Source organism: Python bivittatus, unplaced genomic scaffold (assembly GCF_059951505.1).
Source record: "Python bivittatus isolate LINGU-HERP-01145 unplaced genomic scaffold, Pbiv_v1 ctg000660_np1212, whole genome shotgun sequence".
In the NCBI taxonomy this organism is placed as follows: Eukaryota; Metazoa; Chordata; class Lepidosauria; order Squamata; family Pythonidae; genus Python; species Python bivittatus.
Window position 1 is genome coordinate 340402 of NW_028277092.1, and position 26574 is coordinate 366975.

The 26574-nt window shown below is 52.8% G+C and overlaps 2 protein-coding genes and 1 long non-coding RNA gene across 4 annotated transcripts; 2 read left to right on the forward strand and 1 right to left on the reverse strand.

The window, feature by feature from the left end:
• Positions 1 to 74: 74 nt before the first annotated feature.
• On the forward strand, positions 75 to 4192 carry LAMTOR2 (late endosomal/lysosomal adaptor, MAPK and MTOR activator 2). The gene is made up of 4 exons (XM_088151182.1): positions 75 to 286; positions 728 to 890; positions 1653 to 1742; positions 3989 to 4192. Exons 1-4 carry the CDS (start codon positions 219 to 221, stop codon positions 4043 to 4045), a joined length of 378 nt encoding a protein of 125 aa, XP_088007308.1. The 5' UTR covers positions 75 to 218; the 3' UTR covers positions 4046 to 4192.
• A 5404-nt stretch (positions 4193 to 9596) lies between these two features.
• Positions 9597 to 24368, forward strand: RAB25 (RAB25, member RAS oncogene family). Of its 2 annotated transcripts, none has more exons than XM_025175679.2 (5): positions 9597 to 9748; positions 15432 to 15627; positions 18173 to 18366; positions 18958 to 19038; positions 21874 to 24368. In XM_025175679.2, the coding sequence occupies exons 1-5, from the start codon at positions 9622 to 9624 to the stop codon at positions 22008 to 22010; spliced, it is 735 nt and encodes a 244-aa protein (XP_025031447.2). In that variant the 5' UTR covers positions 9597 to 9621; the 3' UTR covers positions 22011 to 24368. The 2 variants fall into 2 exon arrangements, with proteins under 2 accessions (XP_025031447.2, XP_088007307.1); XM_088151181.1 differs by lacking the exon at positions 9597 to 9748 and adding an exon at positions 10809 to 11000.
• LOC148214513 (uncharacterized) lies at positions 24353 to 26566 on the reverse strand. Its single transcript, XR_015797996.1, has 2 exons — positions 26427 to 26566; positions 24353 to 24985 (listed from the first exon to the last, which is right to left on the reverse strand). It is a non-coding gene; the product is annotated as an uncharacterized LOC148214513 (long non-coding RNA).
• Positions 26567 to 26574: the final 8 nt, after the last annotated feature.

The window sequence follows — 26574 nt, forward strand, 5'->3', positions numbered from 1 at the left end:
GGGAACGGCGCTCGCCCTCCTGCGGATCGGGGCCCGGTGCCGCCTGAGGGGAGGGCCACGCAGCGAGAGGATAGGAGGCGCGGGGATAGAGCGGCGCCCGCGCGAAGGGAGGAGGCGGGGAGGCGTCCGGAACGGGCGGGGCCGGGGACTACAACTCCCAGCATGCGCCGGCGGTGCGGGCCGGTCAGCTGAGAAGACCGGGCGCCGGAGGAGAGGCCATGCTGCGCCCCAAGGCCTTGACGCAGGTGCTGAGCCAGGCCAACACGGGAGGCGTCCAGAGCACCCTGTGAGTCCTCCTCCTCCGGCGGCCGCCGCGCCCCGCTCCGCTCCCGTTCCCCTCCCCCCCGCGGGCTCGCGTGAACGCGCCCCCGCCCTGCCGGCCGGCCCCTACCCCGCCCCGCCCCTCCGGATCTTTCGCCGCCGCTCTCGCCGCGCGATGCTCAGGGCGGGCTCTGGAGGCGGGCTCGGGCCCGCGAGCGCGGGGGAAGCGGCGCCCGCCTGCGCCCGCAGAAATCCCGCGGCTTCTCTTCGGAAGGGCGCTCGCGGTTGGCCCTTCTGCTCTCGAGCGGGGAGGAGGAGGGCGCCGCCGCCCCGGCCCCGGCCCCGGCCCCTGCCGACCGACGCCGGCCTGCTCTGGCGACGGCAGTTCCGCCTCCGGGGCCTCTCCGGCCCCCGCCCAGACACCGGCCTCACCCGGTGCTGCGGCCGCTCTCTGCCGCCCCGCCAGGCTGCTCAACAACGAGGGCTCCCTGCTGGCCTACTCCGGCTACGGGGACACCGACGCCAGAGTCACGGCCGCCATAGCCAGCAACATCTGGGTGGCCTACGACAAGAACGGGCACCAGGCGTTCAACGAGGACAACCTGAAGTTCATCCTGATGGACTGCATGGTACGTGCCCTGCGGCCTTCGCGCCCTCTGGAAGCCTGCGGGGGCCGGCGCTGCCCGGCCCCGCTCCGAGGCCGACGCTCGGCGGGGAGGGCCCGGCAGTCTGTGCCCGCGGGCCCCCGAAGCTGCGGCGGGACCGCCCTCGGGCAGCCTCCCCGTCAGAGGAAGACCGAGACGCGGCGAGGCTCCCACGAGAATGGCGTGGACCCAGAGCGGCCTCTCCCTTCACGGCCGGCCGGCCTCGTGCTCCGGCCCGGTAGGCCCTTAGCACGGCCACCGGCCCAGCATCTGCAGGTGCCGGGCAGCCTGCTCACGTTGCCCACGACGCCCGTAGCGTCCACCGGTCAAATTACAATGATCGCTGATTAAAGTTTTACAGGGTCGGATAGGATTTGGGGACAGGTTTCTAAAATCTGGAGAGATTTGCGGTGATTTTTACTCTAACGTTTGAGTGCCTGAGGCCAAAAATGATTATAGCGCCTTGACTGTGACTGGGATGAGCAATTTTAGGTGTTGGGCTTCCGTTTTCTGCCAGCGACTTCACAGAATGATGGAGCTGAAATTTTCAGGAGTGCTTTTCAACTTCGGGGGGGCTTCTGGGGGTAAAATTGGTGCCTGAGCCTTGCAGGCCCAGGCAGTAGCTCTGGGGCTACAGTGCAGGGGTGCTGCAGGGGGCCACTGAGCCCTTTCTAGGCTAAGCTGACCGGCCTCCCGTTGGGCATTGCTTCTCCTAGCTTATCTTATCTTTCTTGTTCAAAATCCCAGGAGGGCCGCGTGGCAATCACCAGAGTTGCTAACCTGCTGCTGTGCATGTATGCGAAGGAGACGGTGGGCTTTGGCATGTTGAAAGCGAAGGTAAGGCCCCGCGGCTAGGATTGCAGGGTGCCAGCTGGCTTCTCTTTGATGTGAAGGGAACGTGAGTGGCAGGGGGTTGCTGGAACTGGGCCCGGAGGGGTGGCAAGATCTGCCAAGAGTCTTCTGTCAGAGATGAAGGGGTTGCAGAGCTGTTGTGGGTCAGCTAAAGAGGGAGAGGTAGAACAGGAAAGAGAGGTGTTGTCTAGACAATTAAAAATAGTACAATAGTAATGGGCACACATGAAAGTAATTCAGAGAAGCCCCGCTGCTTTTGAAGTGTGACCCTCAACATGCCGCAGGAAGCCTGTTCTACCCTCAAGCTGTAGAGCTGTGTCCTTTTCTTCTCAATCTGGACAGACTTTAGGGAGATCTCCTTTTGAATTCTGTGGGACCTGTTCCTGCAGAAACTCATGTAGAATTGGCCTGCGAAGAGTCTTTGAAATAATATTCTCAGTAATACTTTGTGACATGCTTATACATGGTTAGCTTAAGTATTGGATTATGGAATTAATCCTATTTCCTGGATTCTCATGATGTGCTTGAGCAAAATCACAATGCACTGTCAGAGCTCCCTCAGCATATTAGGCTAAAATGTGGTTGGCCATTCCATGATTTAAGGTTGGGTAAATTCCTCCAGGAAACTTTAGAATAGGCTGGCTGGCTGGCTGGCTGGCTGGCTGGCTGGCTGGCTGGCTGGCTGGCTGGCTGGCTGGCTGGCTGGCTTTCTTTCTCTCTCTCTCTCTCTCTCTCTCTCTCTCCTTTCTTCCTCCCTCCTTCCCTCCCTGACAGCAGGAATGCCTCTTATAAGACGGCCCCTGGAGCAGATCTGTGCATAATTAAAAGATGAGAAAGCACCCTTTTTCTGCAGGGGGAAGATCTAGACATACCTGTACAGCATAGATTTGCAGGTTTAATTGATTAGAATGCATACAGTAATTGGGTTATTTTAAGAAGTGCCAACCTTTTACCCTCCTTTTTAACAAATTGTATTAAATGCAAAATAGATTTAGTAGAGAATTGATGCTTTCTAATCTGTAGAAATACAGTATCTGATAATAGTGCAAAGAACTTGAGAGACAACAGAAGCTTGTATCACAAAGTAAAAGGGGAAAAAAAGCTTTAGTCCAGTTCTGTTCTGCTTTATACACCGAATCAGGCTAATTTAATGTTATTAAATATCCTTCTGTAAGGAAAAATCTGTAAAATTCTTTCTTAATATACTATTTTTGCCTTCTCTCAATATTGTTCTCATGAAGGCTATTCTGTACAAAATCAATGCAGCCTTAAACCACAACAGCACTATCTAAACAGAATGGAAAATTCCAAAATTCCTATACATTTCCATATTAATATTTTCCAGTGTTTATTTTAATCACTGGTGTAAAAAGTTGTTTGGATTTTCTGCCATGCGCTACAAGTCCTGCAGGAGCTTGAGGACTTCGTGAGTCCACCTCTCTCTTCTCGGCTGACTCTGGGCCGGCGGCAGAACAGAGGCTTCACCCGCATTGGCTCCGAGGTGCTGGGTGGGCCCTGTTATACCTGAGGCCCTGCTGCTGTCTGTTGATGCCAAAATTGCGGGTTGAGTTGGTCTGGGTCTCAGAATATAAATGTATTCTTTTGACCCCCGTTCCTCCTCTCTTTACTCGCCATGTCAAGTTAAAGTATGCTAAGCTCACTTGGGATTTGGTAGCTGACTGCCCTACCATACTTGACTAGGTTTAACATGGGATGTTGGTGGTTTAGGCTGCCGTGGGAACCAGACCATCACATTAAGCCCTAATATAGCTGGCTTATTTTCATTGGCCAAAATGTGTCGTCTTAACCCAGGTTTAGCATGTGGTGTGAATCCAGCCACTCTTCCCCTCCAGAGTATTCAGTGAAGGGCAGTCAGGGGCTGGAGGGCAGCCTGAACCCAACTCAGCTAGGTATGTCCAGGAACTTGGGCATCATACTTCTTTTTCAGCATCACCAGTTTGTCAGTCTGGGAGACAAGGACGGTTGCACCAAAAGCAGCAGCTGATTCTATTTTTATTTCATATATAGAGTAAATAAATTTACCGAAGGTAGACTTAACTATCCTGTATTAAGAGTGTGTACTCACTCCCCTCCCCTCCCCTCCCCTCCGCATTAAGCTGCCATCCAAGAACTACTTGGCACAGGAGTAAGTTAACTATGGCAGCTGAGTTGAGGCCAGGCCCGGTTTCAGTGCTTTCTTGATGGGCCAGCTTTTCCTCTTCTCTCTGCAGGCTGAAGCGTTGGTCCAGTACCTTGAAGACCCCCTCACCCAGGTGGCTGCTTCCTGAAGAGGTGGAGCCCAGGGGCGAGGACAGAACGTGATGCCCTGCAGGTCCTGCCTCCCAGCAGACTGTGAGGGGCGCTCAGCGCCTTGTGCTTCTTTCAGATGTGAGAATAATGGTGGGAAGAGAATAAAGGATGTTTTGAGCAGCTTGGCTTTGTCTGTCTGAGGATGGATGGAAGGGGCTGGGAATGGCTTCGAGGCCTGGCATATTGCCCAGAGCTGTCTTCAGGGGGAAGGGGTGCAGTTAGCGGTAACTTGAGCCATCATGTCGTAACGAGAAGAGTGGAAACTAGCATGGCAGGAGAACTATCGCATCCATCAGGCAGAGGTAAAGCCGGCGTGCGGGGAATCATCTAAATGCATTTACCTGGGAGTATATCCCAGGGAAGGGAAGGAGTCACTGTTTAGCATGGGTTCCTAAGCTGGAAGTCAGTACTGCAGGCCCCCACTTGGTGTCACCAAAGACTCAAGAAGACAATTCCATTCCTTAATGTTCTGCTTTGATTTCAGCACCCAGATCTGCTCAGCCTTGTCCCTTCTGGTGCTGGTGCAATATTTCAGGGTCAAACGACTCGTTGCCAAGTGAGGGGCTCGTGCTGTGCCTGGGGGAAGAGCAGAAGGTAGTCTTCAAATTTGGGGGAGTGGGAGGGATCCTGTTGGCCTTGTATTTGTAAATTGAACCGTTTCTTTCAACCAACCTGAGTTGAGATCCCACCGAGGAATAAGTGAATTCTTCCATCCTGCTTTCTCTCTGAGTTTTCCTGCAAACCTCTTGAACTACAAATGGTCCCTCCCTGGGTGGGGTGTCAGGTTGGCTTCTGTCTACTGTAGGGAGGGAGCGCAGTGAGTTTCAGGAAGCTTTAGGGTGCCAAGACTTTTAGAAGCTGCACCTGCCACTCCTTTCTCTTTTTATGTCTCTTATGTCAATCTGCAGGGGGTGAGGCAGCCATGACTCACCTCATCAAGGCCCTTCATATCTCTCTGAAGCCTCGCCTACCAGTTCTAGTAGTTGGGAAAGGCTTCTGTGTCTCCAAAACTCTCTTCTGGGGCTTCCGGCTGACCTCTGCACATGCACAGAAACCTCTTCCAGTTACTGAAACTACTAGAGAAGTTACAAAGCAAAGCACTTACAGCATCATGGAGCCTCGAGCAGTGTTTCTCAACCTTGGCAACTCTAAGATTGTGGACTTCAACTCCCAGAATTCCCCAGCCAGCATGGCTGGCTGGGGAATTCTGGGAGTTGAAGTCCACAATCTTAGAGTTGCCAAGGTTGAGAAACACCGGACTAGGGAATTGTCCTTACTTGTTTGCAATGAAAGCTGTGGTTCTAAAACTTTCCAGTGTAGGATTGTGTGTAGAATTTCTTAAAAACTCTGATAACCAGCTTTCTACTTTCACAGTGGATCTCAAAGTGCTTTACAATAAAGCCATAAAAAATAGGACGCTAACACCATGAAAAAATTATAACATGAAGAGTCAAATCCCCCCCCCCAATCATCTGCTGAAGCTCTGGGAAATGCCTGGCTCCTCTGCCAGTGCACAGCCTGGGCTTGCCCTATGTGGGGAGGCTCACAGAAAGCGCACACAATACCTGGCTTGCACGTAGATCAGGAGACTCTGGCTGTCGCTCCAGCCAACGCTGCTCACTGATGTTCTTGGCCAGCAACATCGCTTGGCTTTCCAGAGAAAAGGCTTTGCACTGTACTCTGCCAGGGGGCCTGTTGTGGAAGGCAGCCCCGTCCAGCAGAAGATGACCAGCCCTGGAACCGGGACCTGCCCACCCACGCAGTCCCACCTGTACCAAAGATAAGCTGCTCGATCAACTGGCTGTCCTCCAGCCCCAGTTTAGTCATGCACAACCACACCTGTTTCGGCGGGGACAGAGGCACGGCTGAGCATCCTGCAAGCATCTTTGCTCCAAGTTTCAAAGAGCTTCCTCTCCGAGAGCGATGAAACTGGGCAAAGGCATGGTTAGCAAGGGCTGAGCGCCAGTTCCCCAGAGCGCCTCTGCGAATGGCTGGCAGTCATGAGATGTCTTGCAACGCAGAGGCTCCAACCACAACTCGCAGTTCAAGGAAACTAGGGGGAGGGGTCTTCCCTGGGGCACATCACCCCTAACAGCAAGCAGGGCCAATTCAGTCCCCACTCCAGACCCTACATGTCTTCCAGAGTCTTCAGCTGCAGCCCTCAATGTCCCCTTTGCCCACAAGGAGGTTTTTGCATAACTAGAGGGCATCCTTAGGAACCTCTTGTGTCCAAAGAGTGTTTTTCAGGAGTGGCCACACCTGTCACGTCAGGGGGTCACATTCCCCCTCAGAAGGGTATACCGAACCTGCTACCATCCGGGGTCTTAGACTTCAGTTCCCATCAGCCTCGGATGGCATGAGCAAAGGACTCCGGGAACTATACTCTGAAACAACTGCGGGCACTAGGGGCTTCCCTGCCCTCTTCTCACTAATCGATCTTCCCCAGAGGCTTTCATAAGCCAAGATGTGCAAGGGTTAAGGGCATATGTGATCAGTGGCATCTTCAGCAGAAGCTGAAAAGTGGCCCTATAAAACTGAGCAAGTTGACGCAGAATCTCTGTGTTCCCTCTTTGTGCATACAGAAACAAGTCTGAGGAGGGCTGGACATCAAAGCGGCAGAGCACTCATCTATTATGAGGAGCCCCCTGTCCAACATCAATGTTCTCAACTAAAGCCCACTGAATTCAACATGCATTTCCCCAACTGTAGCCTATTTATGCACCCCCAGTATGGGCAAAGGGTGGGAACATTAAGTCACACTGGATAATGTGCGGGAGCTCAGTGTTGGTACTGTATGAGGCTGGAGTTAATCTTTTAATGCTTTTGTCCTCTATACTCTTGTCATGCCCAGCATAAAGCTGTACCTGAGAAGGAAGAGGAATTTCGGTCCATCCTCCAGAATTTGGAACAGATTTAAGTTGGTAGTTCTTCTAATTACAGAAACATAGAGTTGGAAGTGCAGGATCCATCAGAGCAGCCTTTCTCAACCTTGGCCACTTGAAGATGTCTTAAAGATGCCAAGATTGAGAAATATTAGACCATTATGAAGGATGACATCCTGAGAGACTCTGAAAGTTTGCTGAAATCCAGGAACGCTAGGTCTATGGCACTGCCCTGATTTACTAAGCTAGTAGCTGTCAAAAAAGGAGATAAGGTTGGTCTGGCACGGCCATGCTGACTCCTGTTAACTGTAGCCTGCCTACCCAAGTGCTTGATCATCTGTTGCCCACTGTGGACCTCAGGCTCACAGGCCTGTCGTTTTCTGGGGCCTCCTTTCCATTTTGAAGACAGGGACACTTGCTCTCCTCCAGTTCTCGAAGACTGCAGCGAGCAGCTCTGTGGTCACTTCTGCTCATTCCTTCAGTACCCCAAGAGATAATCCACTTTGCCCTGGAGACATGGATTTGCTTAAGTAAAGTCTAAGCCTCTCTTGATTTGAGCTGGTGGCTTCAAGAGGATGTTCATATAGTTCTTTGGTAAGATTTCCCATTTCATTCTTCTAGGATTTTTTTTTTTAACTTCCCAGCCTAGTCTCCCGCCTAGGGGTTTGCTGGAGATCTCCCACCCTGGTATTAATCAGGTCTTCCTTTGCCCTAGAGAGATGTTCTATCCCCCACTTTCATTTTATGCACTGTCTCAGCAACAACAGTAACAACCAGGACCAGAGTAACCATTGGGAAGGGGGAGGGGAACTGAGGCAGGGTTGTCATTTAAGGGGCTCAGGAGGTCATGGCTTCCATGGCCTATCAGGTAACAGCCCTTGCTCCTCATCAAGCAGGACCCACAAGTGGACCTCTGCCATGAGGGGGATGCTCCATGAACAGAGGAGCCAGAAGTGACTCCCTTGGCATGGGCATCACCCATTCAGGCTGTGCAGGGAGGATTCGGAGGGCCAACCCTTGTGGCTTCTGGGTTCTAGGGATCCTGGCTTGCTAACTGGGAAATTTGTGACTGCACCAAACCGCTCGTTCAAGGGGGTGGTGACCAACTTGGTCTTTGGTGGCTTCTGCTTGGGTTGGACCATGGGTGGGATGAAATGTCACAGGCTAAAGCTGAATCTAGACGAGGCAGCGGTCTTGGCAGTCAGGGGAGACGTGATGCAAACAAGGTGTCTGTTCCTCTGAAGAAGGGACATGCAGTCAGAGGGAAGGGGGGCTCTTTGATCCTACGTGGTCCTTGGCTTTTCGGGCAGGGCTGGTGAGAAGCGCCTTCTTCCAGCGCCTTCTTCAAAGACTACCAACCGCCTCCCTCCCTGGAGGAGTTTCACCTGCCACAATGACCAAGCTTAGACTACCGAGATGCGCTTCATGTGGGAACGCCCTTGGCAGTAGCTTGGAAATGCAGTTTTCTGGGAGGAGCATTTATTTATTTAGTACTCAGTTGTCAATGCTGCTTCAGTCATAAACTGATTCTGACAATTAAAATATAGTAACGCAATATCCATCATATATAGCAACACAATAAGCAGCAGCCCTTAATTTCAGGCTGAGGAAAAATCATACCAAAGTAACCAATTGCCACTTAGTCTGGGGAGAGGAACCCCAGCTCTCCACCATGCGTCAAAGGTTTCCTTCATGGCCTTTCTAAAGGGATTTCTGGGGGGGGGGGAGGCTGTCCCAGAAGCAGCCCTGCTTGGAATCAGCTGCAGCTCTTTCAGTAGCAGCACCAACCCAGCCGAATTCCCACACCTTGGAAGTTCAGGCCACTTTCCAGGTGAAATCCGACTTGTTCTCTCTTCGATGTCCTGCTGGAGATTACTGAAAACCCAGCTCTGTCAGAGATGCAGGAGAGATCACACCTGATCTTAGCCAAAAGGCAGGGAAGTGACATTTCACAGTCTGTGAGGACGCCAACTGGGCCAATCAAACGAGGATGCATCGCCTATCTTATTACTCTATTAATCTGAAAGTTTTGTTTTTACATAAATGACCACAGGTGCTTTAAATGTGTTTTGCTTGATGACAATAGGGCATGCAAATGGAATAAAACCAATCAGATAGGTAAAGAAATTCAATACTGGCGAGGCAGTGCTGGTGGAGGATTGCGAGAGCCACAAACCAGCCAACACATTGGGAGGGCACAAGGTTGGGGAAGAGAGCTGCAGCTGACCCAGATCTGGGATGGCCAGCCTTGCTGCTCCTTTTGGAGCCACATCCTCTGTCACTGTTCTGAAAGGAGAGGGCCACGGAAGTCAAGAGCGCAGCCACAATGGTGTAATCAAAGCTCCCCTTGTTTTTTAGGCGTTTTGCCCACACGCCACACATGAAAAACAAGAGACGCTTTAATCACGCTGCCATGGCCCCCTTCTTGACTTTTCTGAGCACGCCTTGTGGGCACCCCTGAACGTCTCCAAGCGTTTTGAGCTTAAAAGTAAACAAGGTGACCAAGGTGAAGCCGATGGTTTCCCAGCAGCACCTCAGCTTGCCTTTCCACATTGCAGCCGGCCTGTGGCGGTTATCGCCTCTGCATTCCGCCCTTCTGGTCCGGCTGGGTGAATTCCTGGCGGGGAGGCTCAGCGCTCAGCGTGCGCGTGACCTCGCTGCCGAGGGGCAAAATGAGTTCCTGGAAAGCCAGCTTCCTGTGGCCTACGAAGCAGCACGTCCCTGGTTCTCAGCGGAAATGCCACCATCCAGAGTTTCCACTCCAGAGCTCACCAGCAACGCTCCAGGATGCCATCAACGGTTTGCCACGGGGGGGGGGGGTTACGACCGCCCCTGATCTGCACCACTAGGATGCCAGTGCGTGTCCTCTGTCAACATGGCTTGACCGAGACCCAAAATGATCGGTCATTTTTCGGCCATGGGACACGAAAGAGGAACTATTTGGTCAATTGTCTGGCAGCAGGGTTTTCCAAGCCTTCTCCCCTTTAATGTTAATGTTCTGTCGGTAACACTTTTCTATCCGCTCATTTGGTATAACAACGTAATTTGTAGAAATCGATCCTGCGGTGTCCGCCAACGTCACGGCTGATAAGGAGCGCCCACCCCCCTGGAGGAGGAGCCTGCCTGGCTGCCTGCCTGCGGGGGTCTGCGAAGACGGAAAGGCACCTGCGTTTCAATTCCAACGGGAAAAAGCCGCCGCCGCCGCCGCCGCCGGGTGCCCATCAAGTCAGGCTCCGGCAGATGATCCAGCCCAAGGATTTCTGGCCCTGGTCTACCGGCAGGCTTGTTGTAAGGGTGGTCACAGGCGTCCTTTGGGTCTGTACGACTTCCAACCCACCGAGCGGATTCACACACCACGCGACCAATCGCGGCGGCGGCGGCGGCGGCGGCGGCTTCGCCCGCCATGCCGGGCATCAACCAGCCCCCGCGGCTGGGGCCACAGAAGGAGCGACGCTGGAATCGCCCGGACCGCCGCAGACACGTCCCTCCGAGCCGCTCCCGCGGACCCGCCCTCTTCGGGCTCCGGCGCCGCAGCGGGGCGCCCCAGGCCCGCGTTCGCCCGGCTGAAAGCGGGGCTTGGCAGCACAGCGAGGCCCGGGGCGGTCTGTCCTCGGGCGCAGCCCGCGCTGGCCAGCCCGGGCTCGCAGGCGAGCGCGCCGCCGGAACCCAGCCCGCGGCGCGAGCCTTCGGTGGAGGCTGCGGCGCTCCGTCCCCCCTCGTCGCGGCGCTGCCGGCCTTGCAAAGGCGCGCCCGAGCCGCTGTCCGGGCGAAAGCCCGACGGCGGAGCCAAGGAAGCGGCGGCTCCGGCTCCGACCCCGCCGGCCCGCCCTTCCCCGCCGCCCTCGGGCGGCCCGGCTCGGCAGCGTCGCCGTGCAGCCGCCCGCCCCCCGCCTCACCTGCCGCGCGCCGGCCCCACCCTCGCGCTGCCTGGCCCAGGTGGAGCGCGCGAGCGCCGCCTTTCTTCCCTGGCGGCCGCAGAGGCAGCAGCGGGCGCTCGCAGCCATGGCGAAGGCGCCGACGCCGGAGGAGGACTACAACTTCGTCTTCAAAGGCGAGTGCGCGGCGGGGGGCGCCTGCGGGGCAGCCGAGCCGCGGGCTGCGCGGGGCCGGGGGGGCGCCTTCCGGGCGGGGGCGGGGCGGCAGCCCGGGTCGCGTCCCCGCGCAGCCGGCCGCGGGGCAGAGGCCGGGGGTCGCTCGCTGCCTGGCTGGCCGGCTGGCTGGCTCGCTCGCTCCCTCGCCCGCCCGACTCGCTCGCTCGCCCGCCCTACAGCTTCCCGAACCCGCCAGCTGGGGGGCGCGCGACGGACCTCGCCGACGAGGCTCAGGGCCGGGCCAAGGCTGCCCGCCCCGCCGCGCTCACCCGCTGGGGACGGCAAGCCCCCCGGCTTCGGGGAGGCCTCGCCCGCGGAGCTTCTGCCCGCCCTAGAAGCCGGCGGTCGGCGGGACGCGCAGAGAAAAGCCCCGCCCGGGCCGGTCGGCGGCGCTGGCTCGCCTGCCGCCCTTCCCGGCGGGCTTCCCGCGGACGCGCAGAGGCGCACGAGGCCGGACCCGGGGAGCCAGCGCGCCGCCCAAAGCCCGCCCGGCCCCTCTGCTCGCCAACTTCTTGAGGCGTCGGCAGGAAGCGGGACCCGCGGACGAACCATCCCGGTTCCTCTGCGCGGCTCAGCGTCCCCTGCATTTAAATGGCAAACGAATCGGATTTCGTTTCCGGATGCACCGGCCCGGCCCGGCCCGTCTTTCGGCATCTTCTTTTCAGGGCGCGGCGTTCAGAGGCCAAACCTCGTCTTCCGGGCAAATTCCGTAGCCCGTAATGCTGGCCAGAAAGGGGGCGGGAGGTGACTTGTTTGCCCGTTTTAAACTTTCTGATCAACGAGCTAAACTTTACAGGGTAGCCGTTTTAATGTTCAGTGTCTTTGATTAGCGCCCCTCCGCCCGGGTGCTTCATCTCCAAATGCTGCAGAGCTCCTGTTGAGCTGACCTGACCTGACCTGACCTGACCTGACCTGCTTTGCCAGTCCCCAGCCTTGGCCAGGGTGGGAGTGTGCAGCAGATGCCAAAAGCCTTGCAGCCTCAGGACCGGCCGAATCAGGCGGGGCTTCTTTCCTCCCTCCTCTGCGGGCTCAGGAAAGGGGTCAGCCTTTGCCAGAGGGTCAGAGTGGACCAGTTTCTCCTTGCAGCTTCTGGTGCCCAGCAGGGCCCCAGGTCTGCTTTGCATCCAGCAACATAGCCAGCCTTTGAAACACTGTCCTACTTCTTTCTGAACAGTTATATTTTTTTAGATAAAAATACCCAGAATAGAAGTGTTGCTCTCGAAGGTGTGAATGTTCTGTAGAGCCTCACTCACAACATTTTGAGGGATGCGGCTCCTGTGTGAGCAGTAACGCTCCCTGCCCCTTTTCATCGCTTCTGCTCTTAGGAACACTTGAATTGTGAGTGCCCAGTCGGGTATTTGCATGCACCTGAATGTTGTCGGCCTGCCTATCCTTCACCTTTTGCTTTCAGAGCAGAAGGAACGTTTTCCTCTGGGTGTACAGAGGTCAACTGTTTATTTGCAGTGAGCATTCTTACACTCATCTCACACACACACACACACACACACACACACACACACACACACAGATCCCTAGCAGCAGAAGCAAAGAACGGCAGCCTTATTAACCTAGGAGATCTGGGCCTTTGCTCTCTCTGGACAATTTCTGATTGCATTCACCTGCCTTCACTGACCTCATGAAATGTGATATTAAATCCGAAGAGTAACAGGACACCAATATTATGACAGAAGGCCTCAGCCTCAGTGTATCTTTTCATTCCAATACATTAAAAAGTGTTAAAAGGGAGATGTGGATATTGGTGTGTTAAACACCCACGCACATGGTTACAATTATTATTGCGTTCAAGGGAGTAACAAGTGGAAGAGAGAGAAAACAAGCAGGGTCAAGTGAGGCAACTCTAGAAGTCAGAGAATTCCCTCCTTATGATCTGCTTCCTGGTGTAGAAGATGTAGAAGTTTTCTTTATAAAAACAGAATCCACTTCAAGAAGAAAAAAACATTGTTTTGTGTTAACTCAGTTCTCTAAGTGCTGAAATTTCAGAGGGATCCCTCTTTTGTTATTGCACAAACTTCCTTTGATTGATTTGGTATTTACTTTTACTAAGAAACATAGAGGTGGAGCAGAGCGGGGATTATTAGCACTGATAGGACTTGGAAAGACACATCTAGGGCCTAAAACTGATGTGCTTGGCCTCCTGGAGTGCAAGGAAAACCTCTCGCCTCTGGAAACTGGCAGCCACAGCTGTAAACCCTGAGGTCGGAGGCACATCTGGGGGGAACAGTCACCCACTTCCCCAGTTAAGCAGGAGGGAAGTTAGAAAGTGGACTCCTGTGGACCTGAGGGGCCCCTCCCTGGAGCAGGACCTCAAGCTTGAGGCGAGGCCGAAACGAAGCAGCTTGGCTGGGCGGGCGGAGCAGAGCAGAGCAAGCAAACAAAGCGAATCGATGTGGTTCAGCCCCAGGGAGGGGACCCTGGAGCTTGTTCCTCCAGGAAGTGCTTGCTTGCTTCAGAGCTCGCTCCCGCCTGGGGTGCAGCAGAAGAGGCCGCGCGGCTAAGCGGTCAGGGCTTCCTTGGGAATTCAGTGCCCTAAAAGTCTCGGTGGTCTGATGGGCATCGTCTTGGACCTGGGAATAGGAGGGGGGCTGTCACGCTCCCTCTCCTCCCAGCGGCCTTCAAGTGATCCTGCTGGACAAGGGGGGGGTGTATGTGTGATTCACCTGTTCCTGCAAGGTGGTGCTCATGCCCTGGGGTGCTGTAAACTGCTGGAGGAGTGAAGAAATGGGGCGCTGCTGGGGGAGCTTCCTGCTGTGTCCCTTTGCGGGTGACTGTCCATCCGGGCCCTTCTCCTGCTGATGAAGCTTGCGTGGGCTCCGCTTGATCAGGCCTCCTCCCTCAGGAGCCAGAAAGCCAAACCCACGGAACCCCTGGACTGTCACGTCTCCCCAGCCGGTCCCTTTCCAGGGCAGCCGATTGGCTCTGGGTAGGGATCTCCCTGAGCTGCCAGTCATGGAGTGCGCACTTCACGCGGGTTGTGGCCTGTTGCATTTCCCCTTCCTGTCACCATTAAGTTGCAAAATCTTCAGGGCATGAAATCACTGCTGTGAAATGAGTTTTGGAGAGCTTTGCACAGGGCAGCGCACCTGTGCTTCTGGCTGTGGCCTTTGGAAAAACGCAGGTGGCTCGGAGGCCTTGGGAATTGTCTGAAGGGCATCCTGGCCCATCGCAGAGGACGAGGATCCGGGTCTTCGGGATGGAAAAGGATGCAGTTAGAACACCCAGGTCTTGTCTCAAGCAGTTCCACCAGGGCTCACCCACCGTGGCGCGCTCCTTTCCCACAAAGTGTGGAAGTCTGGCCAGTGGCAGGGGGAGCAGCGGGGTGGGATCCAGATGACCCTTTCTAACAGTTGCAGGTACATTTTCCTTCAAAGGGCATCGAGCAGCAGGGCTGCTTTTCTCAGCCCCATGCTTTCTGGATATGTTGGCCACGGTGGCTGGGAAGGATGGGAGTTTAGTCCAGTACATCTAGCAGGGGTTCAGTTGCGGAGGGCTGCAAGTTTCACCAGTGTTGTATTTCTGCTTTGCTGTTGGCAAAGCGATTGGGAAGGTTTTGTTCTCCCTAGCTGGCATGCACATTAGGGTGCTGGTAATGTTGAGTTTTCAGCACTTCCTCCCAGATTTCTAGAAGTGAAATCTTGAAATAAGAGGCCCGCTCTGTGGCCACAGAATACGTGGAGATGTCTCCCAAGTCACCGAGAGCTGTTCGGGAGCGTGCAGCAGATACTTTTGCAAAGATAAAGAAATAAACGGGGGGCGGGGTCCATTCCTCCTAGGACGGCAGTTGCTGAGGCAACGAAGATACGCTTTCATCACACGCCTTGCACACGGTTAACCGAATCTTGGTTTACTCCACCCAATTTCCTGAGTGAGCAATATAGTGCAATACAGGGAACCACAGACTGACCGCATCCACTGGATTTGCACACGCTTGGCTAAAATGTGGTCAGCTCGTGCACCATCTCAGCCACGGTGTGGTGGGGGGAGAAGAGCTGGCCTTGTTGGGCAGGGGGCCCCGGAGGCCCTTGCAAGTCCACAGCGAGCCTCCTCGGCCCAGGGGAAGCTAAGCCTTTGTGGGCCTGGCTGCGTTGCCCCCCGTTGCCCTTACAGCTCCCTTCGCTGCTCCCTCTTTTTTCTGGATTTGACCATGGCACCGAGGCAAATGCAAACAACAGCCAGCAAGATTGTAAGGAGTGGGATGGTTTGGCTGACCCCCGCCACTGCAGCTGCAAGCATCGACGTGGCTGAAGTCAACCATTGTGGTTTACCCCCCCCCCCGATTAAAGCAAGCACTGGCTTAATACAGCGTGTGTGCAGTTGACTGAGAAACGCGCCTCGCGTCTTACATACCACTGTCTTCTTCCTGCCTCTCCTAGTGGTTCTGATTGGAGAATCTGGAGTAGGGAAAACCAATCTGCTCTCGCGCTTCACCCGCAACGAGTTCAGCCACGACAGCCGTACCACGATTGGGGTGGAGTTCTCCACGCGCACCATTCTGGTTGGAGATGCCCTGGTGAAAGCCCAGATCTGGGACACAGCCGGGCTGGAGCGCTACCGGGCCATCACTTCAGCGTAAGCAGAGGCAAAGGGTGGGTGGCCGAGGCGGGTAGTGGGCTGTGAGCTAGGAAGGTCTCCGCTGGCCGAAGGTCTCAGAGCATAGTCTTTTCCACACTTATCACATCTGCAGGTTTCTGTCCAGCAACCCACTCCCCATTAAGGGAGCAACCGGTCAGAAGAACTTCCCATGGGCCACTGGAACTATTTTGCTCATTGTCTCAGAATTAGATGCTGGATGGGCAAAATGCACGGAGATGATGGGGTGATGCTTTGCAAAGTCATCTGGGATTTGTTTGGATCTGTGAAATCTGAGAACGTGGACAGAGTTCCCAGCTGGATCCTTGCCTCTCGTGCTTGGTTCAGGCTGCCAGAGGGAGGATGAGGAATTTGGTTTGGGCAGTTGTAGGTCCTCTGTGAGAGAAGGGGATATGCCACCAGCTTTGCTGGTGCCTTCTCCTCAAGAGGCCAACCCTTGACCCAGTTTGAACAGCTCACATCCTATCCCCCCATTTTAGGGAAGATGGGTAAGAAGCTAGTAGGGTGACAATTACAGAAGGTCCTGGATGAAGTGGCTTAGCTGGACCTTCCAGTCAGGCATGAGATGGAAACTGCAGTGGGACTTAGATGGAGGGAGCGCTCCCTTTCCTAGTTCTACACTCAGCAGCCATCTTTAATTCTGGAGGGATGGCATTACCCCTTTTTCTGGATCAGGAGGTTCTATCAAGTTACCTTTATCAACTCGCAGCTACCGCAGTCTACTATGAGGGGACTACTCTTGAAAGCTACCCTTTCAACTCAACGCTGGCATAGCAGAGGGGCTTCTATACTGCAAAAGCCGCCTGCACTGGTTGCCCATTAGCTCCCAGGTCCAATTCAAGGTGCTGGCTCATCTTGGGTGCCGCGGGTACTATTTAATCAGAGGCAGCACATGCACGATCTGTAGAATGTTTTGCGTTGATGTTTTTCTAGTATGATGATTAAGCCACCAAGAATCTGTAGAATAGAAGGTAATAATAATGTGTGTGGGTATGTAGAAGTAAGCCTGCACCTCCAGTTCTGCCAAGTTTGGAGATTCCTGAATCTCAGCCAAAACACAGGTGAATCCAGGCCTAAGAACTGCGTTTTGAGAGAAGGACCAGCCCCTTTTCCAAAATTCAGCCGAGGGAACGCAGAAATGTCCGTTGTGGTTTCATATAAAACAACACGTAGACTTTACTAACTCAAATTCATCAAGAATCTTAAGCTTTGGTTCCGCTTACTAGGTGTCCCTGGAATTCCACCAACATGAGGTGGTTCTTGTTGTTAGCCTTATTTAGCCACCAAATTGGAAAGATTCAAGACAATTTGCCTTAAAATTCAATAAAGAAGATAATCAAAACATTAAAAGTGCTATGGATTGATTGTGCTATCAAGTAGTTTTCGACTCCTAGTGACCACATAGATAAATCTTCTCCGTGATGATCTATCCCTAACCTGTTCTTTCAAGTCTCCCAATGGTGCACTCATTGCCACCATAACTGAGTCCACCCCCCTGGCTGATGCTTGTCTTCTCCTCTCTTTCCTCCCACCTTTCCCAGCATAACAGGCTGACTTTTACTTTTCTTGGCCAGACTCTGACTAGAGGATGTAGGTCTAAGCTATCAAGAGTAGCTTCCAAGGAGGGAAATTCCATTGACTTATCAGTGCTTTGCATGACCTGGACAGGTGTTTATAGGTGATTCCCACAGAACCTGTTGAGTGTAATACTGAGTCATAGGAAAATGAGCCTGGATGTGGATGCAGGTAGGGTTGGGTCGGGACATATCTAGACGTGTCCTTAGTTTAGAGGAACTTCTTGTAGGTGTGAAGGAGAGGCTGAATCTGTCATACAGGATGACTGAACTCACCCATTTTCTAGGTTCAGTATAAACTGAAGCAGCCGGTTTACATTGTCTGATGCTAAACTATCAAAAACTGGTTAAAATTGACAAAGCTTTACACATGACCCACATGCAACCCCTGGGCCTTTCACGTACTTGGTTAAGCATAGTGCGCACACCCAGTCCAAGCATTATAGCAAAAGTAGCAAATACGTGTCTATTTCAGGGTATTTTTTCTCTTCGTCTTTGCCTTAATTGAAGGAGAATAGTCTGGTTAGCCAAGGCAGCTACCTCAGTTTCTGTGATGCATTTGTGGCACCAGCGATGCTCAGAAACAGTGGCCAGGCTCAGGGCTGTTCCACAAGTCCTTGGTAACCACTTCCTGTTGACAGCACTGGCCCAGCACTACCAGCGCCATCCAGGCTGGAGGAGATGCTGTGAGCTGAAGCCTTTGGTCTCTCTGAGGAAAGCCGTCTCCTTGCCCAAAAGGAGGTGCCAGGGAGCCAGCCAGCCACTGTGGCTGACACTTCGCCCTAAGGTGCCTGGTCTGGGAAGCAGTTAGTTGCCCAGAGATACCAAACAGAGTCAGAAGCTCTGGGGAGAGGCAGGAGGTCAGGGCGACGAGCACGCATCTCTTCTTGTTGCTGTGACTACCCTTCGGTTCCTCTTCCTCACTTTTTCCTCCCCGTTATCTGTCTCAGATACTATCGCGGAGCAGTGGGCGCCCTCTTGGTTTTCGACATCACCAAGCATCAAACGTACGATGTGGTGGAGCGCTGGCTGAAGGAGCTGTACGATCACGCAGAGGCTACCATTGTTGTGATGCTGGTGGGCAACAAGACGGATCTGGCCCAGGCCCGAGAGGTGCCCACAGAAGAGGCCAAGATGTATGCTGGTAGGGAGGAGTGGCTGGAGCTTCCCCAGGGCGTTGGGACTTGACTTGGTGTGGGCCTAGCGCTGGGCTCACAGGAGGATTCGGCCCATGTTCTTCCCTCTGCATGAGAAACAGAAGAGGCAGCCCCATGCCTCGTTGATGCTTTGGATGGCAATTCCCATCGGCCCTAGTAGTTCAAGCTGATGGGATTTGAAGTCCAAAATAGTTTGGAGGTAATTAGTTCGCTTGGCCTTCAGCTAGAAGCTGCAGCAGAAAGGAAATGGGCACGTCCTGCTCTTTACTTGTCCTGGTTTAGTGCATCTTAGTAACATTCACTAAAATGGGCATCTGAGAAGAAACACAAAAGCATGCGGGTTCTTTTTGTAGAATGAGATGTGGGCACTGCAGGACAGCTATCATCGTCTTTGAAGCAGATATTTCTTTTCTAAGATGGCTGTTGTTACCTGCAGAAGGAGCAGGTCATTGTCAAGATGTCTTCCTGCAAATAATATCTTTCATTTTGGTGGGTTTGGCTCCCTTCGCACATTCTTTCAATTAAATTCCATTGCTTCTTTGGCCTTTGAGAACATTTTTCTGTCTGTCTTGTCACAGAAAACAACGGGCTGCTGTTTGTGGAGACGTCTGCGTTGGACTCCACAAACGTGGAACTGGCGTTTGAGACCATTTTGAGAGGTAGGTGGTGGTGATCCAGGGCAGCAGTGCGTTGGCAGGACCCGATGTTCTTTGACTGCCAGCCCAGACTTAGCTTTCTGCTACACATGGAAGTCTGTAACATTTTATTTACTTGGCACCAAAAAGAAGACCATGGAGCTTGGTAGACTTCTACCTGATTATCCAGCAAGAAGTAGTAGACACTGTAACCGTAATGATCTTTTGGTTGTTCTGTAACGAGCCTTTCCTAATTCCCCAGGAAGTCAGTTTGAAAATTCTAGCTGTTCCTGTTTTCGAGTTCAGTCCACAGCAGACCCTTGTTCTCAGGTCTGTCCCCTGGGATAAGAGAGTTTCTGCTATTCAGTAGAACGTGGTGATACCTGGACCTTCTGGATCAGACCCAGGTCGGCAAAGACTGTTCCCAGCCCTCAGGGTTCGACCGTCGGGACTGCTGCAAAGCCACTCAAGGGCCTGGTATATTTACTTACTTCTTACGTGCCACTCCATCAGATGCATCTCTGAGCAGCGTTTGCTCTGCAGTCCAGTAATCAGATCGGAAACAGAGCTAAGGCTAAACAATCAGCGTGCAACAAACTAAATGGAAAACAGAACAAAATCCTTGCGAAGCCCTCCTCTTTCTCATTTGACTATGGAGTCCTTGGGGTTCTCTGAGCTTGGCTCTTTTCTTGCAAGAAAAGAACCAAGCTCAGAGAACCCCAAGGACTCCACAGTTCAACCCTGAGCTACACATATTCGCCTTCATTTGACTATCCCTGCCATCTCCAAGGGCCCTTCTGAAGAGCCTGGTCCTACTGACCCTCTGAACAACAGTTAAGGAAAGGGCCGCTGTTCCAGAGGAGGGGGGCTGACATGAAGAAGTCTTGCCCTCAGGGCCCCTGGTGTTGGCGTTCCCTAGGGATTCCCTAGTAAGGAGTAGGAACTGAATGGCAGGCAGCACAGCTCGTGAAGTGGCGATGCCACACGGGCAAACCATGTCGAGATTTTTGATTACCTGGGCTGATCCATCCCGGATGAGCTGAAGCTTCCACGGGGTCTTCAGGGCAGCTCCGTGTAGAACAAGTTGCATTGGTCTAACCTGGAGGTGAAAAGGTTTGACTGACTCTCAGCAACACCTCCCAGTCCAGGAATGTCCACAACCGGTGCATAAGATGAAGCTGTGCAAAGGCCTTCCAGTTCAAGTGGAAGCTGCGAGTCCAAGAGGGCTCTCAGTTTATGGACCACCTCTGAACAGGGAATGCAGCTGTGATTTGACTGTGACCAGGGACTGATATGAACGTCCCCCACCCTCAGATCACAGCTCAACTGCTCCAAGAGAAAAAACAGATGGGATGTGTGGGGCTGCGATCCCCTGAGGGACGTTTGTCATAGCGGTCATGAACTCACAAAGGCCCCCAGCATCATATCCCTGGGGAAGCCCAACAGCAACCCAGAAGTGAGATCCAGCTGCTCAAGGAAGAAGGGTGCTGCTGGGCGACGGGGCAGACACGGTACCCGCAGCCGTCTCTCAGCTGCTCCCTCACGCCAGCCTCGGGAATGCCGCACACCCAGGTCTCTCTTCTTGAAAAACAGTATTTATTGATCATTTTTAAAGGGAAAATAAAGCAAACAAAAGGAAAAAAGGAAAAGAGAAAACAATTGGTACAGAAATAGAATAAGTGGACAAAAGAATGACCAAGATTGCACAGTTAGTGCTCGGTATATCACTGAGGAGAAATTAACCCTGAAAAACATTTATTAAATTATCTTAACAATGTGAGTAGGAGTTTAAATCTCTGAGCTAAGTGCCAAAATCTCCACTATTTGTTGTTGTTTAAGAATACAGAAAAAGAAAAGAAAAAAATTAAAGGAGGAAAGCTACTAAAAACATTATAAATATTAGTTTCTAACTTCCCCCTTGTGGTACTCTGACTAACGTACAACATTTATAGACATTTTGGTGTGTCTCTGATTTCAGTTCTTTAGCCAGTTCTTCTTCCCCCTTAAGAACCAAACTCCGGAGACTTGTTCTGCCCTTCTTGCTTAAACTTGGTGAGAGCAGCGTTTCTCAGCCTTGGCCACTTTAAAAGGGCTGGACATCAACTCCCAGAATTCTGGGAGTTGAAGTCCAGCCCTCTTAAAGTGGCCAAGGTTGAGAAACGCTGGGTTAGAGCATCCAGGTATCTCTGCCTCTGGTCACCTGCTGGCCTCCCAGATGAAACGCAGACCTGAACTGAGATGGGCACTTCTCTAAGAAGGAACACCAGCCCCTGCCTCCCTCCCAGGTCTCGCGGATGTTAGTGAGATCTGCCCTCTCCTCCATGTTCTGACCACGGATGAGGAGGAATTGTTGGCAGGTGAGGCCAGGGGGCCCGAAGAGAAGATCAGCCCCCAGCTTCCAGCCGCCCCCTCCCTGAGAGCAGCTGGCCGCCTGCCATAGCTCCCTCTGCCCATTGGTACCATGCTCCTCCTCCTCCTCCCCCATGCAAAGGATTGTGATGAGGGGGGCTGAATGGGACAGAATTGATGGGATCCAAAGCTGCCCACTTCCTCCTCGGTGCGCATCATATCCGGGCCTCCGAGCATCGCAATAGACTGTAAAACATCCTTGTTTGTGTGTTGAACAACATTGGGCGATCCCTCCCCCAAAGGCTGTTCCCCTCAGCCTCATTCAGACAGTAACACAACAGCCAACAGAGTAAAGCGTACACTAGTCTTCTCCCAGGGATGATGGGAGTTGTAGTCCAATATCTCTGGAGGGCATTTTGGTATGGGAGCGAAAGTTCCCCACTATCCTGCTCCCTTCACTACAGATGCGGACGATGAAGAACCCTTTTTTCTTTCTTTTCCTATTTTTAGACATTTTCAATAAAGTGCAGAAGCAGAAGCAGAAAAGCCCCCTGGACAACAAAATCTCGCTCTCTACCCAAAGTCCCAGCGCGGCATCAACTTCTCCAGCTGTTGAAGAGAAACGAGCCTGCTGCTTGAACCTCTGAGCGGGCTAGAGGGGTGGGAGTCAGCGGCGGGGCTCATGCACTGCCTTAAGCCAAGAGTACATTTTAATCCTGGATTGCCGAACGAGCCAGTGGCTGGGTTCACATTAAGCCAAAATTAAGCCATGATATTGCAGCTTAGCCATAGATGGACTTTGGAACTTCTTGTTCTGGCTTGCCTACCTCAACTTTGGGAATTTGGTCTTGTGTTGGAGCCACACAGGAATTTGTTCCAAAGCTGCTGCTAGATTGGATCCAGATTCACTCATGCTTAGAACACTCATTGAAGCCCACAGGCCAATTCCAAGGACAGATGTCCAGCTGTACGTGTGAAACTGATAGCTTGTTCCTCCCTCCCACTGATGCTTCCCCATCTTGCCTTCCAGCCCCTAAAGCCAACCAGGGCTGCGACTCAGAACCCATCAGCATGGGCAGCCCTGCCTGGGGAAGGCGCCTCTTGCTCCCCGGCAGCTCCTTCTCGCACAGGAGTCTGGCAGAACTTGGGCTAGGACGGGAACTGATGGCAGGAGGCTTCCCATCTGATCTTAACCATGATTACTCAAAGATAAGCCTACCTGAAGTCAGTGACTTTTCTTCATGGTGACTATGGGTTGATCCTCATGACCGCCTTGTCCCGTGCAGATACAGCCACTGACAGCTGCTCAAGGACAGGGAAGCAGAGTTTCGTCCTCTTCCAGCCCCCAGCCCACCAAGAAGGTAACCTCCGTTCGTCTTCCTGATGGTGGTTAAGAGTGCTTTCTGACCTGGGCTGGTGCAAGTGGTGGTGTCCAGTCGCCCTGCTGAGCTCCGCTCATTGCAGGCAAGCCCCCCCTCTGCTTGCTTGGCTACTTGGCGCTGCAGCAGAAACACCCCTCCCCGCTGGTCCTGTGCTCTCTGCTGCCCTTTCCTTCTCATCAGTGAAAAGCAGAGGCTTTGTTTTTTAACCAGATGAAATTGGCAAGAGTTCTGCTAGTTCTCCTTTAGCCTAAGTGGCAGAAAGATGATTAAAGGTGGTTTTCTCTTTTAACTGGTCCAGGAGTAAAAGGGAGTCCGCCATGGGAAGGGTGGTCCAGACACAACACCAGGCCAGCACCGTGGCCACCACAGAGAAAGGGGTTGACATCTGGAAAGGGTTGCACTGCAGAGAAGTCCTCTGGGTTCAAGGTGCATGTCAAATCTGCTATTCCAAAAGACAGACTAAGTTTTTATTCCTCCAAGGAGTTCAAGGTTGGTGGCCTGGAAGGAGAACCTGTAACTCTGGCATCTGGGCAGCAGGTGGCCTGGACAAAAGTTCATTTATGAAGCTGCATTCCTAGGAGGTGGTGAGGGCTGGTTGATGCGAAGCCATCAAAGAACAGGAACTGGCAAAAGAGAATCTTTGTGGCCAAGTTAACACATAAGCCCTGGATCATTTTAACCATAGCTGATTGACCATGACACACACAAACCATAGGCCATAAACCATGAGTGGTCAGATTTACACAAGACACCAAGCTACTGACCATGGGTTACAAACTATAATAATTGAGTTGAAGGGAAATGCAAAACAATATTTTAATTGTTAGCCACTCTGAGTCATGTATATGAGATGGGCGGCTGTGTAAATGTATTAAATTAATAAATAGGACTCAAAACATGCAGGTTATGTTCTAGCTTAGGACAGTGCGTGGGCCCAGCTACTGGCTTAGAGAAACACCATTTGTGGCTTAGTGCACAGCGCAGATGCACCAAATTGTGGTTGGTTTTCATCACAACTGGTTGAGTGAATTGTGCCTTATGTGGGGGGGGGGTGTATAGAAGTTGGATATCGGTGATCCTTTTGTTGTGGGGAGGGAGAACAACGGGAGCTCGTTCCTTGTGCAATCTTTTTTTACGGTGAGGGATGTGTTCTCTCGGGAATAATCGGTCGGGCAGGGCAGGGCAGGGCCGGGGCGGATGGCCGAAGCCGTGGGAAGAGCAGCACCTCTTCTATGACCTCCCCTTTAGTTTTGCTCTCTCCCCGCTTTGTTCCTTGGTTAGCGGGCTGCAACTAGACCAATCACCTTTGTCAGAAGCCTGAACTGCTTGCTTGCAGAGAAATCAACCTGAAAGCCGTGGGTCGTCCTCCCCTGCCTAGACGTTTCCTAGATGGTTACTTGGGAACCAGGGAGGGGCTGGTCTCGGTAGGCGGTTCTGGGAGTTCTGACTGGCAGTGATTTCTTTTCCCTGTTTCCATAACTTGGGGGTTTTTTTAAATGCTTCCACCCAGAAGACAGAAATATGGCTTTGTGGGGTGGAAGTCTCTCATACTGCGTGTGTACATTTATAAATATGTACATATGAACATATTTGTAAATAAATTGCTCTGGATGTTTGGGTGTATATGTTTATCACATGGCTTAATATGATGGTACTCTTTGGAAAAAAACATTGTGTGTCTTGGAAAAGAGCACACTGCAAAGTGAAGGGAATTGGGAGGGGTATGCCAGGGATCTTGGATTCACCCCAACAAGAGGAGGAGGAGGAGGAGATGGGATTCTCCCAGACAGGCCTTTCAGGTCACCAAATCCATCCCTGGGGGCCAGGCCGGTTTAAAGGAGGACTTCATGGTCTCATTCTGCTCCATGCAGGAGGACATGGGGAGGAGGCTGTGGGACATCAAGCCAGCATCATTCACTCTCCACCTTACCCCCCACCCCAAATAGAAGAACAAAATGTAGACTGTCAGCCTGGGGGGAGAGAATCCTTCCCCATGGCCAAAGTCTCCCCATTCTAGATATGAAGCCTCGAGCTTGTGTGGCAAATTTCTGAGCCGAAGGGGCAGGTCCCTCTGCCCTTCGGGATTCACCATCCTGTCTCCTGCTCCACAGCGTCTCTTCCTGTTCTTTGAAGGTTCAGAAGGTGTTTCTTCTGGGACGGTCTGAGTTCCAGCAATGCAAAATAGGTTCTAGTGGTCAGTCCTGTCCACTGAGTCGGCTGCTCTTTGTCTGATCCTCTCCCTATGGGAAGTAAGTTTCTTGTCAGCTCCTATTATAGCAATGCCTTTCTTGACTGCGAGTTCCCCCTCCTCTCACATTAGCTGAAGGTACTCAATGCTCCGCTCTTTTGACTTTTTCTGCAAGGATCCCTATAAGCGCGCTCTGGCCACATCTCTATGCCAGATTGGGCTCCTGCCTGAGAACGTGCCAGAAACACTGCAGGTGACAACCAGGAGTCAGCATGGGTGTGTCCAGAAGAAATCATGCCACTCGTCTTACCTCAGATCAGAGAACTTCCTTAGTACATTGTGGGAAGGCTGTGACCTACATGGACTGCGACAAGGCATTTGACAAAGTGCCCCATGACAGTTTAATTAGCAGGCTACTTAAGTATAAGCTGCATGACACTGTCGTCTGTTGGATTTCAAACTGACACAGCTTGGAGTCTTAGAACTGGTTTACTCTGCATACGGTTATTACTTGGTAGGTAACCAGTTCTTAAGCAGCCTGTTTTCAGCAGCTGCATCACGCGGCCGGTCGAGAGAGCAGGGCCTCACCCAGCATCCCTAAAATCACTCAAGAGAAAAACCAGACTCCCAGCTCCTCAGGGCTGCTGAGGCAGTGCTCCCGTGAACGGAAGGAATACTAAACTGTCGAGGGCTGACGTGTAGTCCCTCCGAAGTTTCAGCGCTTCAAAGCACTGGTTAACCAGGAATCTATCATCTCGCAGCAAGACCCGTTGACTGCCATTAACGCAGCCAAGCACTCCCCAAGGATGGGCCAAACTCTGCCCTAAGAGGAACAGGTGGAGTTTTGGGTGAAGTATCAATAACTGTTTTTAAGAATTGGTTCTGTGTAACTTTCAGAGCTAGGGTAAAATGGTAAAAATGATTATTCCAGCTCCAAACAGCTGTGCTTCACTAATCCAGATTTAAGTACACGTTAAATGTATTATTAAAGGGTTAGGCAAATTCACAGACATGGTGATTGGTCTGTCCTGGTTGACCATCACAGAATGTAGCACTTCTGTCGGCAAGGGCTTTTTACCTGCGATTACCAGGAGTGGGAAATAAATAACAGGCAATGTTTGCTGTCAGCGAATCTGGGTGATGACCTTTCCAAGAACATCTGGTGGGATGGAGTTGGAAGTCTTTGGGCTAATCCAGGAAAAGAGACCCCAGGCTGGGGGCTGAGTAGCTCTCTCTCCAAGCCGACAGAAGCAGCCCTTCAGCCATGGTGGTCTCTGAGCCCAGGACTGGGCTCTGAGTTGACTCACCCGTGCTTGGAAAGGAAACAACAGCTGCACACCCCGGTTAGTTTGCCAGGGTGGTGTTAGTTCAGAAGTATGCAAACGGGCAGGAGCCAACCACGCTTCCCCACCCTTGTTTTCTTCCCTTTTCGCGGAGGGAGGCTGGCCCTTTAAAGAGCGGGCGGGAGCGCCCGGGCGTCCCCTCCTACCTACCTGGCCAGGTGAGCACCTGGGTCGCCAGTCTGCGCTGAATAAAATCGCAGGTGCGAGGCGGGCCGGGCCAATCGCAGCCGAGGGCGAGGGCATCAGCCAGCCAGCCAGCCAGCGGCAGCCGGAAAGGCCTCCCTGCGGCCGCCCCACC